This window comes from Leptodactylus fuscus, chromosome 11, assembly GCF_031893055.1.
Source record: "Leptodactylus fuscus isolate aLepFus1 chromosome 11, aLepFus1.hap2, whole genome shotgun sequence".
Lineage (NCBI taxonomy): Eukaryota > Metazoa > Chordata > Amphibia > Anura > Leptodactylidae > Leptodactylus > Leptodactylus fuscus.
The window spans coordinates 4,811,361-4,825,386 of NC_134275.1; the positions used below are offsets into that span (position 1 = coordinate 4,811,361).

The 14,026-nt window shown below is 42.8% G+C and overlaps 1 protein-coding gene across 1 annotated transcript in view; it reads right to left on the reverse strand.

Moving 5' to 3' along the window:
• Positions 1-1,140: 1,140 nt before the first annotated feature.
• The window catches only part of AMOT (angiomotin), a 33,524-nt gene continuing 20,638 nt past the window's right edge, over positions 1,141-14,026 (reverse strand). Inside the window, exons 7-13 of the mRNA XM_075259432.1 lie at positions 12,208-12,353; positions 7,409-7,558; positions 5,164-5,354; positions 3,351-3,473; positions 2,515-2,747; positions 2,186-2,410; positions 1,141-1,238 (exon numbers count right to left, since the gene is read on the reverse strand). Coding sequence (XP_075115533.1) covers positions 1,141-1,238; positions 2,186-2,410; positions 2,515-2,747; positions 3,351-3,473; positions 5,164-5,354; positions 7,409-7,558; positions 12,208-12,353 — 1,166 coding nt within the window. The remainder of the gene's footprint in view (positions 1,239-2,185; positions 2,411-2,514; positions 2,748-3,350; positions 3,474-5,163; positions 5,355-7,408; positions 7,559-12,207; positions 12,354-14,026) is intronic.

Here is a 14,026-nt window from a genome sequence, read left to right on the forward strand (position 1 = left end):
TCTGTGGGACCACCTCAATTGGGTTGTTCGCGCCACGGATGCTCAACCGCATAACCTAGCGCAGCTGGCCACGGCACTGGAGTCGGCTCAACATCCCAGTGACATCATCACAACATCCCCTCTCTTCCTGCACATCTCGCCGCGGTCCGCTCTGCCAAAGGAGCTTATTCTGGATTGTGACGGGTGGTGACATTAATGTGACTGGACTGTGTAGAACAACCTTGTAAAAAAAACCACAATGGGCCATCACCATCTAGATTCCTCTCGGGGTCAAGTGTGTCAAACAAGGATTCTGTCTACAGCAAATCAATTTCCAACTACTTGCAAGACTTGTAAATGGAGCCATTGCCACTGGGAAGACTCTTCACTCCGCCATGTGCATACAGGAGCCCCGGGATTTGCTTTGACCCTTACAATATACATGCTTCTCATGAATACATTTATCTCAGTATTTGTTGTACTTTAGTAATGCATATAGGTTCATGCAACCTGGGTTATACAATACTGCAGATACGGGGTTATACACTGTCCTAAGCAGGCTGGAATGTTAGATGCAGGACACAATGCAGAATGGGGAACTACCACATCCCCCGGGAGAGGTCACTCTCATGCTGAATAGGATTACGGTTTGGGCGGGGGATTGACTGTTTAACAAACCAGACCTCTGCCAAATAGGACATACATCGTGGTCTTCTTTATGTACAAAGCTGGTACGTTTCCATTCTCTGAAAAAGTAGGGCAACAATATGAAAGCATGCCGCTGTCGGGAGACCAGAGATTGTTCAATTCTTTCCACATTCAGGAGACAAAAAGATCGCCTATGTATCCCCCAACGTCGTCATCCAACAAGACCGGGTGCCAAATCCTCTGCCAGCAGATAGGCCATATGCTTTAAGCTACAAAGAGAAAATCGGTCGTAGGCTTTCCGCCAAGAATTATAGATTACTTTCAACACTAAAGTCCCTTCGGTTCTGTACAAAAGGCATTTATGTCATTTACAAATATAAAAAGTCTACATGACTGGGGGGGGAAGGAAGAAAAAAAACGTCCAATACGTATAAATATGTTTGGGTAGATCTTCCTATAAATACTAGAATAGTTAAAAAAAAACAAAAAAAAAAAAACGTAGAAATATCTTGTTTATATAAGATATTCCACCAATTCCCCATCTGTAAGATCTTGGCCCAGGGACGGGATGGGATTTTTTCGTTCCAAGGTGCTGGACTGAAAAGTTGCATCTGTGGAGGAAGAGAACAATAGTCATTTACAATAGTATAGAAAACAAAATATATGTTAGGAAAGCCAAATAATCCGAATAGACTTAGACCTTGTATTATAGGGGTGTCGGCAGTTCTGACCCCCCAATACTGCTGCCTGCACTGGTAAGGTGGCGGGGGGCGCAGATAAAGCACAACAATGATCAGACTAGGAGAATTTTAACACATTGTACATCAAGATTGCAAATGTCCTCTGTGCGGTACCCTGATCTCCAAAATCTCGCTCACAGGATGGCTGCCACATTTTCCTGTTTGGACGCTACAGCAGAAGAAAAGCGTTTGAGACGTCAATGCAAAGGGCCGGGGGCACCGCACGTGAAAGGACCACCCAGATAACATATGCAACGGAGCCTAGTAGTGCATTAGACTTCTATTTCTAGCTTAGGTCTTATTCACCTCTGCATTTGGGTTTCCATTTGGGGAGTCAGCTTGTGGACCCCCTCGAACGGAAGCCTATACGCATTAAAAAGCAGTTACCCTAAGGAAACCTGCCAAGCCCATAGACTATATTGGGATCCATGTGCTTTCCACACGAAATAGGTGGAGAGAAAAGTCCTGCAAGCACATGATCCATGCGGAAACCACACAGACTCCATTATAGTCCATGGGGTCCGTGTGGTTTCCTTAGGTAACCACTTTCTAACGCGTATAGGCTTTCACGGAGCTGTGTAGTAGATATTTGTTGTGTGTGGGTCTATTACTTTGTGTAGCCTAGTCTTCTGATTCCATATTCCCCAATACAGAGTCAAAAACTGTGGACAGATGCCCTTTAATCCATTTTAAGTATTGGGGACTAGAAGACTAGGCTACACAAAGTAAGAGACCCGCATATAACAAAGATGAACTACTACACAGCTTGTGGAGACTGCTAGTAGGAAAGGCACCAGTCACTTTGGGGAGACACTCACCTGTTTTCTCAGAGCTATACATAGGACTCGGAGTGGCCAGCCTCCCCGGGCCTGGAGATGCACTCACTGAAGGAGCCTTGTTTTGCTCATTACTTCGGTCTGTCTGGGTGCAGCAGTCTCGGCTACCAGACTTTGAATGTCCAGAAAGTTGTGGTGTGGATGGAAGTACGGGTGAGGGCGTGGACGAGATGGACTCGGGGCGATACTCTGTTCCTAGCAGAACACCTGCGCAAAAGACAAATAACCAGTGGCCATAGGTAAGGCAAAAGCTGAATATGGAAATACAATTCTTTTCCTTCCATCTTGCTGTATATAGTAGGGTAACTTACCCAAGCTGCCTTTCCAGCTCTTGTCCTCTCTCTTCTCCTCCAGTATCGGTGTATTGCTGAGTGTAGAGGAATGGGAGAGGAGCCCAGAGCTGGCATTGGAGATAGACATAAGGGACTTTGATGGGCGCATGGAAGAAGGTTGATCCGTTTTGCTAGGATCCTTACGAGAACGTTGTTGCAGCACCTTGATCATGGCGTCCTTCTCAATTATCTGTGCGTGAAGCGTCTTTATCCTGGCACAGATAGAAGAGAGAAGTTTATGCTGCCATATCCCACAAATATAGATTTGACTTCCTAAATCTTTTATGATGACATGGAGTCTTGTTGTGGGTCTGTCAACAAATCGACAAGAACCTCAACAGAACCCTGCAAGGCCCTATCCTAAATCAATGCGGTCCGCCCAATGCAGTGTCATGGGTTTCATTGATCCATCATCCACATGACCGAGTGTACGGGCCGAGGTTCTCCCGATTGGGTGGTCTGACGCTCTGTTCCAATGATTATACAGAAAGGTCCTATCCTGCAACGTGGCATCAGAATGCAGCAATGGAACAGAACCGCCCTACTGAATTCAACAGGGAACAATGGCATTCTGATGTCATCTGAGAGCTATGAAGTCCCCAAATTGGTAATATTTGCCATATATTTTGCATAGGACCTTATATCGGTTGTGGCAAACTCTGCCTTTCCATTAGGCCCCTGTAGCATTGATGACGGAGGCTTTAACCACCTATGAAGTCTCTAAAAGCCCAACATTTCATAAGGACTATGGAGCCAAAAAGTATTCAATGACAAACCCAGAGTATTACCCCACAAGTATGCCCTCATAACCTCACCTTCCCTCCATGTCTACACATCTTCTGTTCGCCAAAAGGATCTCTTCTTCTTCCTTCTGGATACGGGCCTCCAGGGTGGTATCAAAACTTGCACTAGGAGAATGGCTTATGGAGCTGGTGTCCCTAAAATAAGGCAAGAAGTGAACAAAAGGACGCAGACATTGCTAAATGCAAAGAATAACTGAGTAACTGAATATAAAGTCTACACAGATCAACTGGGCATCCAGCATTCGCAGCGGCACGGCGTAAAGTAGCACTCGCGGAAGAATATTTGCAGTTTGTCAGGAACAAGAACACATGGAATATTTACTACAAAGAATACAGGATAGATAGTGGACCATTGAGACCACCGCCGATTCATTACCGTGTGCAACCAATTGCTATACTTGGTCAACCGCCTGCACACAAACTTTGCTGTGAAACTAAGAATTCCCGAGACCCGCACCGACTGCAAGATGATGCTTTTTGCAGATCAATGGGCTCAATGAAGCAATTCCATAAGAACCAGGAAAACTTTCCTAGGGTAAAAAGTTTGGGATTTCCTTGCATGTATACACATTGTGCAGGTACCTTATAGAAAATATGGCAAGTGTGTATACCCCGAGCATACAGAGTTAAATAATCTGCTTACACTAGCTGGCCGCCAACCCAGATATGCTGTTTTACAACTTTCAGCTCTTCAAACACCCATGTCCCTGAAATAACTAGTAAATTCCAACACAAAGGCCTGAGAAGAGCCGCCCGCAGATAAGATAAGGGGAGAATGCAGCGCACACTAAAGAACCATCTATAGGGTCTTGGCCATATTTTCACTACATCAGCACAGACTGGGATTTGCAGGCCGCCATTGAAATAACCTACAACTTCCCTAATGGTGAAAAGGGGAAAGGGCAAAGCTCGAAAAAGACTGAAACAGGAATCTGTCACCAGAATTTTCACCAGTAGACCCAACGCACGGTCAGGGAGGGTCCAAAATATACTTTCTCTGTTATGTTAAAAAATCATCTCAGACATTTGTATGGAAACGGAGAAGAGCCTCGGTAAGAGGATGGAGGAGGAGATCCCGTCAGATGCCGATAAATGGGGCTGCGTAGCACCTAGAACCACGGTTTTGGTGTCATTTTAAAGCAGAGAATCTATGTTTTCACATAACTCCAGGAGAGCTGTATCTTCAGTTTTCTCTGTAACTGCAAGTGGAGATTCTCACCTTTAAAGTGACACCAGTGACATGGTTCTAGGAGCTACAAAGCCCAACGTAATGGCATCTAAAATGACTCCGCCTTCTACGTCTCGCAATGTCGAATTTACGTAGAAAACAGTCCAGTGTGACTCTTCTCATCTCATTTTGGGTGGGTTCACACCTGCGCCCAGTCTCCGCTTTTAGGTTTCCGTCTTCTGCCCAAGAAACTGGACAGGAGACGGAAACCCGGCGGTCACTTTTCATATCCATTCATTTCAATGGGTTTGCAAAGTGTCCGCCTGTGAGTGTTTTGTGGTCACCGCTGCGAAACAGTTGTTTTTTTTTTGTTTTTTTTGCTGGACCGCGGAGACGGACTGCCAGGTTTCCGTCTCCTGTCGGGAGAAGACGGAAACCGGGCCCTGGTGTGAACCCGCCCTTACACGCAGATGACTGTGGAGATGTTTAACATAATAGAGGGAACACTAGAAAGGATAGCTCATAGATTACCTGACAGCGCTAAGGGTTTGGTGGTGAAAATCTTCTTGTCCGGTTCTTTTTAAGCAGCGTCATTCTGCGCCCTTAACCCCAACTAGACAGAGCCCGCCATACAGACAAAGCATAACTCATAGTCACCTCTGAGCAGCGACAGTGGCGGCAGCATCAAGTGCAAACTGTCTCATAACACTCTCCTCCAAGTACTTCTGCTCCCACTTGGTCATGTCCGCCTCCAGGGCCAGGACTCGCTCCTCTTTCTCCCGGAGAAGCTCCATTAGGGCGGCCGCATTATACTCAGAAACACTGGTGGACTGCGAGTTTCCCTGGCGCTGTAACAAACAATATAAGTTTTACGAAGAGCAACTTAATAGGAAAGCCATCAATAATAGTAAATGCAATAAGTTTTAGCATTTGTGTGACATCACTAGTCATGTGTGTTCTCAATGTTAGATGTTCAGATTTGCACCAGACTAACACAATGTGCGCCTGAAATCAGCAGAGGAAAAACCAGTCCTGCACGCACAGCTTTTTCATCCACCAACAACTGACAGACCCCAATACAGTCAATAGGGTCCGCGTATGCAACTGCTATTTTAGTGGATCGCCTGTTCGTTGCTCTGGTCCTCCGACAGACCCTGGTGTGAACCTAGTGTAAGCTAGAAAACCGTTGCTGCAAACTTCAAGCACAGCTATGTAAATTCTGCATTGAAATGTCTACAATATGACACAAATCCCAAGTCTTATCATATTGTAGCACTGTGCAATGGGTATTGTTAATGGCATACTTGTTGGTCTCACCTCTGGGGTCCGCATGCATCTGCAGCATGAGAGTCCCCCAACCCCAAGTTCCCCCTGGTTATATATTTGTGACTATTTTATTGCTGCCCCTGGACTCTTCTATTTACTGATCTGTAAATGGTGCAATCACAGATCCATTTTAAGTGAGGGCTCCATAGAAATTGTGGCCGTGTCTGCAGGCAGTCCTTTCACCAAGCTGCATCGCACCACAATGAAATTAAATAGGAATGCGTTGCAATGCAGAGGTGGCTGCAACGGTGAAACTACAGTCCCAATAAAAACCTCGACCCTTCTGGATTTCCTGTGAACCTGAGCGTTGCAACATGATTCACTTTTATGACGCTGTAATGCAGAAAGGTGAAGATCTGATTTTTGATGGCATGATGGGTGTCACAGCTAAAATCACAATGCAGTCCAAAGAATTATACGGACAATGTCAGACTCCTTTAATGGGTGTTGTTGGGGTTCAAGTATTTTGGATGGCAAGAATAGTGCCGCAGGGGCTCAGGGTATCCTATACCTGCAGGGGAAGATAGTGAGTAGGTGGGTTTGCTATAAGATTGAAGTTAAACAATAGTTCTCTAGTCTCTACTTCAATGTTCAAATTTAGCTTTTTGCAAAATGGAAATCAGTCAGTCATTGCATCTGTCCCCAAAAACTCAGTGTGAACATGTCTTTAGGGTGCACAGATAACCGTAAATGCACAGCAGAGACCATCATGTAATGTAAGAGACGGCCAGACAATGAAGCATTGATGTGGAGAAGAGTCTTCTCTATATGTAAGCAAACAAGATAGAGTGAACTCAGCTGACAAGTCCCAGTCCTTGAAGAAGCAGCTTGAGGGGCACAGGATTACATTTTCATTCTGGACACAACACACAAACAAGGCGATTGTTTTGCTGGCTCTCTGCAGGAGCCGCTGACCACAGTTCACCTCTGCTCGGTTTTTTTGCAGGACTCTTGGAAGGCTGGGGGTTTGCAATGACCTGACTGTGCAAATAATCTCCCAGTAATGTGCAGACGCAGCACTTTGCTTGGGCCAAAGAAAGAACTAAATTTATACGGGCTATTTCTGGGGCGTCTGCTGGTCTGCTATAGGAAGGCCAATGTATATTTAATGTGTGTGCGCGCTAGGATAATACCGTAATACAAAGGAGAACATTCACACCCGCAAACAATACAAGCTGAACAGTAGCTTTATGCATCGCATTTGCAAAATTTGTTAATACAGTTTTCGTACAAGATGTCCAACAATATCATAAATTTGCCATTTTCTTTAAGTGACCAGTTGTGGTTTATGTAGATTGTGAGCCCCATATAGGGATATAGGATATAGGGATCACAATATACATTTTTTTCCTATCAGTTTGTCTTTGTAGAATGGGAGGAATTCCATGCAAACAAGGGGAGAACATACAAACTCCTTGCAGATGTTGTTCCTGGCGGGATTCGAACCCAGGACTCCAGCGCTGCAAGGCTACAGTGCTAACCACTGAGCCACCGTGTTGCCCCATCTATTGACCCTTTTTGGTTTGTATCTTTATATAGGACAAAAATGAAATCCTGAGAACCCATGTGGTGGTACCTGCTGCATTCGGAGGGATTCCAGTTCTCGTTCCAGCCTGGTCCGCAGTCGATGTTCCAGTTGTTCGCGCTTCTCGCAGGCCGCCTGGAGCTGAGCTAAGGCCTGCTGCATCTTTTCTACTTTGTCAACATAAACCTGTTTCTTCTTCAACTAGAAATAAAAGGAAACGTGTGGCGTTAGCAAGTCCCATTGTAAGGTGCGGGTCTGGGCATGACAATGCTATCAGCTATTGATTTCCACTGATATTTTACATCTACGTCAAAATGCAAGTAAATTCGCTTTTACATTTTTGAGTCACTTTCCCGCTATTTAATGTGTTCTTATTTTCTCTTCTTCTTTATTTTTCTCCTTCAGAGTCCTTCATCTTAGGGCGGGTTCACACCTCCGCCCGGTCTCTGCTTTGTGGGTTTCCGTCTTCTGCCCGAGAAACTGGACAGGAGACGGAAACCCGGCGGTCAGTGTCTGCCCGTGAGCGTCTTTTCACGCAGAAGACGATCACAGGCGGACACTTTGCAAACCCATTCAAGTGAATGGGTTTGTAAACTGACTGCCGGTTTCCGTCTCCGGTCCAGTTTCTCGGGCAGAAGACGGAAACCTGCAAAGCAGAGACCGGGCGCAGGTGTGAACCTGACCTGAGTCGGGATGTTTGGCCTGCATAGCCCTGGTACTGGGTGTGAGCGGCATGAACTGCGATGGTGGGCAAGCCAAACCCGATATAGTACCTGTGCTACAGAAGTTGCCCTTACATGGCTATGGGCTTATACACCTTGGTTAAAATGTATACGGAGAACCTAATGTTGGTTGTAGTAGATTTTGCTGACATCAATGTATAATACTGAGAAGTGAGGTCCGTGTCTTTTTCCAAAGTGTTGGGGCACCCGCAGCGATTCCTCTCCAACTGAACCCTCTTTTGCACATCAATCAGACCTCAAGGGGTACAATTACAATGGACAGAGTGACTATTGAGACAAATGGCTCCACCCAGATGACTATCCAGCAATTACGTATAATATAGTCCCAGCCTACTGTAGCGCTAAACATACCATGAATGAGGCATGATACCCAACCAGATTGGGCAGGGGTCTAGGGTGACACATGGCTCCGGGCAGCACATCTCTGATTTGAAGCAAGGACTGGGTCTTAAGCCTAATTCCTACAGGATTCCAAATTCGTAGGATGTGCAGATACTCCTCATCCTATAGCTGGCACGACAGGTGAATGATAATATCACTTAGGAAACCTGTCCATACGTGCTTGTATGGGAGGCAAAGCAGCGCTATACCAGTTTGGTCACATTGCAAAGAGATGAGAATAATTTACCTTAACTCCCTTATGCCCATTATGCAACGTATACAGATAGGCCCCCGGTTTAGTGCTAACTTTCTTATACAAGGACATTAGTACATGGTCAAAGCCTGGGTACCAAGTGTATTTGCACTTCCATGCACTATAATATATATATATATATATATATATATATATATATATATATATATATATATATATATATATATATATATATATATATACATACATACACACACACACACTATATATATATCATAGTCTTCGCTTCTGAGACAAGGAAAGGGACAAATGCAAAGAGCAATGCCGCAATGTTCAGCCATTATATTGTCGCACCTTTTATGGTACAGTTCTAGTATGTAAAGAATCCCGTATATCCCAAGCTCTCGCAAGGCACGGTCTCTTTTAGATTGCACTTGACAGAGCTATGAGAGGAATCCCCTGTGTTTATACTTGCTGTTCAGGATACCTCTTATGGTATAAGGTTGGCCACAGATGCCAGTCCATCACACAGTCATAACTGTCATCACACAGCAGACGGCTGGGAACTCGCCACTAAACTCGCACTCCCAAACACTTGCAGCATATAAAGGGGTCTTCTAATCTTTTCAAAAGCACCAGAATAGGTTAAAACATAAGAATTAAACAATGGATCCCCCTGCCGCTCCCATTGCAAAGCTTCACAAATTCCCCCCACTGTTGTCTACTCCCCGATCCCCTCAGACTCAATGTCATGACTGCTTAGCCAATGATTGAGACAAGTCACAGTTTTGACAAGTAAGGCCCATGTACGGGGGAATCGGAATATCTAGCCCATATTTCACAGCCTGAACCGGGTGAGCGGAGCGGGACTCCATATATCATACGGATCCCTCAGGCAATACCATGGGGCCATACTGGCTCAGCAGTCAGCTTGTGTTCAGAGGGACTGAGAAGTAGAAACCCGCAGAGGACCAGCGAAGAGAGTATTCCTTCATTCATTCATTTTTTATTTTTTTATTATTATTTTTTTATTTATTTAAATTTATTTATTTTATTTTATTTTTATTTTTTTTACACATCCTGAACCTTTTCTAATAAAATAAAAAAAATTAATTTTATTTTTTATCATTAGTATTATTATTATTATTATTATTATTATATTTATTAATTAATTTTACACATTCTGAACCTTTTTTAATAAAATAAGATAATTTGATTCTATTTTTTATTATATTATTTATTATTATTATTATATTTACTTTTTGTATTATTATTTTTATTTTTTTTATTTTTTTATTTAATTTATTTTTTATTTATTTTTTATTTATTTTATTTTTTTTTACACATCCTGAACCTTTTCTAATAAAATAAAAAAAATCGTTTTTGTTTTTTTAAATTATATTTATTTATATTTTTATACACATTCTGAACCTTATCTACCGTAATAAAATAAAATAATTTGATTCAATTTTTTTATTATTATATTTATTATTATTATTATTTTATTTTTTATTTTTTGTATTTATTTATTTTTATTTTTTTTACACACACTCTGAACCTTTTGTAATAATAAAATAATTTGATTCTATTTTATTATTATTATATTTATAAGAAAAAAAATAATTTTTGATTTTTTAATTTTTTACACACATTCTGAACTTTTTGTAATAAAATAAATCGACAACTTTTAACCAGCACCTGTTGTGCATATACGAACAAAATCTGCATTATATCAACCCTCGCTTATCTCCAGCACCATGCCGTATAAACACCAGCAATAACTGAAGCTATTAAGGTTTGCTTACATTGCTGTGTTCTATTAAGACAAACACTGACTTATAATGTACAAATGAATTATATTATCCCCAGCGCCAGGACTTACAAGGCTGTACAAGCCCCTGTGTAACTGCTGGTAAATAAGAAATGCTGCTAAACTCTCTATATTCTTAGATTTTTTTTTATTTTTTTTTCAGTGTATACATAAAAGATTTAGTATTAGCTTCAAGTAGTTTAGTCTGAACAGAAGGCAGCACATAAAGAAGGATGGGTAAGGTATGCTAAAGCGTGGGCCGTCGCAGCGGCCGTCAATCCTGATCAGCAACGTTCCTGACTCTCTGGAATGTTACTAAGCGCCTGATGTTTTCCAGACAGTAATACAAAAAAAAAAAAAAAAAAAAAAAAATTAAAAAGTTTCATCTTCATTTACTGAAAATTCCTTTGGCAGACACTGGCCAGACTCCCTGCAGAGGATCAAGTATTTGTAGCCCGGCTATGGACTGCAATGGGTCAATGAAGTAGTTACAAGGGAAACCCTGCAATCTGGGCATCATTAGAAGCCGGGAGCGGGCAGATTGGGGAATGTTGGTGGTAAAAGGATTGTGGAATGTGTAAGGTGAGGAGAAGCAGGGCACCGACTAACCAGAAAGAAAGAAAAAAAAAAAAATTTCCAGGATTAAAAGGAAACCAGAGCCAAGTTTCTTGGGTTTGCAAATCTACTTAACATGGTCGTTCTAAGAAGCAAAAATAGGACTTGAATTCTACATATTTTATTGATAATACGCACGATATATTCCAACCTGAATGCATGTCAAGTGAATCAGCAATTAAATATGTATCGCTCAGGCAACATTGTTGCTAATGTACTTTCACTCTGCATTCACTTCCTTTTTTTTTTTTTTTTTTTAATGTAGATTGTGAGCCCCACATAGAGCTCACAATGTACATTTTTCCCTATCAGTATGTCTTTGGAATATGGGATGGAAATCCATGCAAACACGGGGAGAACATACAAACTCCTTGCAGATGGTTTTCTGCCCTTGGCGGGATTTGAACACCAGGACTCCAGCGCTGCAAGGCTGCAGTGCTAACCACTGAGCCACCGTGTGGCCCCCTGCATTCACTTCCTTGACAAACCAGACTACATTGACTTTGGAGTTGATTCAAAGGATGAGAATATCTAAGTCCACAGATACTGGATTGTATTTATCAATTATGCGCAGGATAGGTGACAAAAGCCTGAAATCTAATGGGTCCCCAAACTGGAATCCTCCATATTGCAGTGTGTATAATGCTAATAGAAAAAGGGGAGCGCAGTCCCAGTATTTTGGGATCTCTGTAGACTTTATATGAAATGGCAGTGCATATGCTGGACCGCTGCTCCATTCCAACTTGTGCCGTGGGGAGAATGGGGATCCCTGTTCTAGGAATTGGTGACAGTTCAAGAGACGAGACATTTCTTACTTGTTGTAATAGTTGGAAAATGTCCATTTTCGGCAACCCTTTTAATATACCACCAGATTACAATCTTTGGAATTCACATCCTAGATCAGGGTTAGGGAACCTTGGCTCTCCAGCTGTTGCAAGACTACAACTCCCAGCATGCAAACTTGCTCTGCTGTTGTTGGAATCCCATGGGAGTGAATGGAGCATGCTGGGAGTTGTAGTTTCACACCAGTTGGAGAGCTGAGGTTCCCTACCCCTGTCCTAGATCTATATCCAACACTACTACTTACTTCTTCTTCCAGCTTCACCACCTTGGCCTGTGCATTGTTTAGGGCTTGGTCTCGGATCTCAATGTGCCTTCTTTGGTCCTCGTTCATGGAGCGTAAGGAGGATAACTCCATTTCCAACTTCTCCTTCTCTCTTTGCAGGTCTTTGTCTGCACGGATAGAAAAAAAAAAAAAAGGATGATCTGAGTATTCTGAAAACTGACAAAAATGTAGGGGGCAGAAGTTATAGGAGCTGAGCGTACACATGTGGGAGTCTATGGATGAGGTGGATAAGTACAGATGTAGCATTTGTTAACTTTACATTCTGAGATCTTATCCTATCTCATCTGTGCATGGGTTTCCGTTTGGGGAAACCTAATCCGGATAAAAAAGGACCCCATAGATTATAATGGGGTCCGTGTGGTTTCTGCACATAAAATGCAGTGGGAGGAACAGGGTGACCCGAACGTGGATGTGAAGCGGGCCTCATAAAGCCATTGAAAGAGTCTGTGCCACAGTGTTGTTAATGCGTTCGGAGTCATGTTAACCTTTGCTACCTCTGTACCCTTACTTTCCCATTCTATGTACCAGGATACGATTCAATCTTCCAGATTTCTGAATAAGCTGCGGCTCTTTCCCCGTCCGTGACAGTTTCCTGACCCCCTAATACATAATATTCATCTTCTATGGAAAGCCCAGCAATCTGTAAATGGCCGTCATTGTTCCTGCGGTCGCTCCCTCGTCGCTGGTGCCAATCCATTGACTCATTCAGCTAAAAAGCAATGCTAAACAACATCACCCACATCCTTCTATTCCCAGCTCCGCACCACAAACATCTGGGCGTTGCTGGAGCGATGGGTGTATTTCTGTAGAATTCTCCAGGGCATAAATCAATGACAGCAACAAAAGTTGTTAACAGGGCAAAAAGTGGGTGTAGTTTCAGCAAGAGAATGCCATCACGCTGAACGAAACAGACCGGCAAGGTTGTGATGACTGTGTCGTCCCTAACAGATACCGAAACTGAACTACTGAGAAAAATATAGATTACGTACAAATGGAGCAGACATCTCTTATTGACAAATGATGTGAACAGTCTGGAATACAAAACTGAAAAAAAGGAGATTAAAGGCCAGGGCTCGCATGGTGCAAACGCTGCAATCGGGCAAAAACCGTGACATTATATAGTCCCTGCAAAGTGGTCAGGATTGTAGTGAATCCCAGCCACGCTGCAATTTCCAAAACTGTTGCGTTTTTGGTATTTGCAGCATGTCAATGATACATACAGAACCACCGGTAGTTACCCTATAGGTATAACTAAAGCAGCAACTCTCTGGACTTTATCTGTATTTCCGCTGCTACGTGGGGTCTTGGGCTGGATTCCCATTTACGTCCAGGGGTCCGCTTTCTCTATAGACACCATATTTATATATTGGAACCTAAATTGCAGAGATGAAACATTATTGTATCTTACAGACCCGCTTACTTATCCCATACATTTTGGTTATTTCACTTGTGCTGCCAATTTAGAGAACCCTTTGTACATTACCGGGGAAAAGCCAGTTACAAATGTGAAGTCACACAATGGATTGTGCGGAATTTACCCGTAAAAAAAACCCCCAATAACTTGGAAAACCCCAGTGTAGAGGAAGAGGAACAAATATTAATTCCAACAGCTCGAATCTAAGCCAGACAAGAGAAAGTCAGAGAGGAAGGAATTCAAAGGACTTGTGGCCCCGACCGTATCAATTAATTCACTTCAGATGAGATGACGACAGAACCGGACGGGTGAAATGACAGACATTGCTGAATTGCAAGTGACTGGTAACAATAACTAATGAGAAGA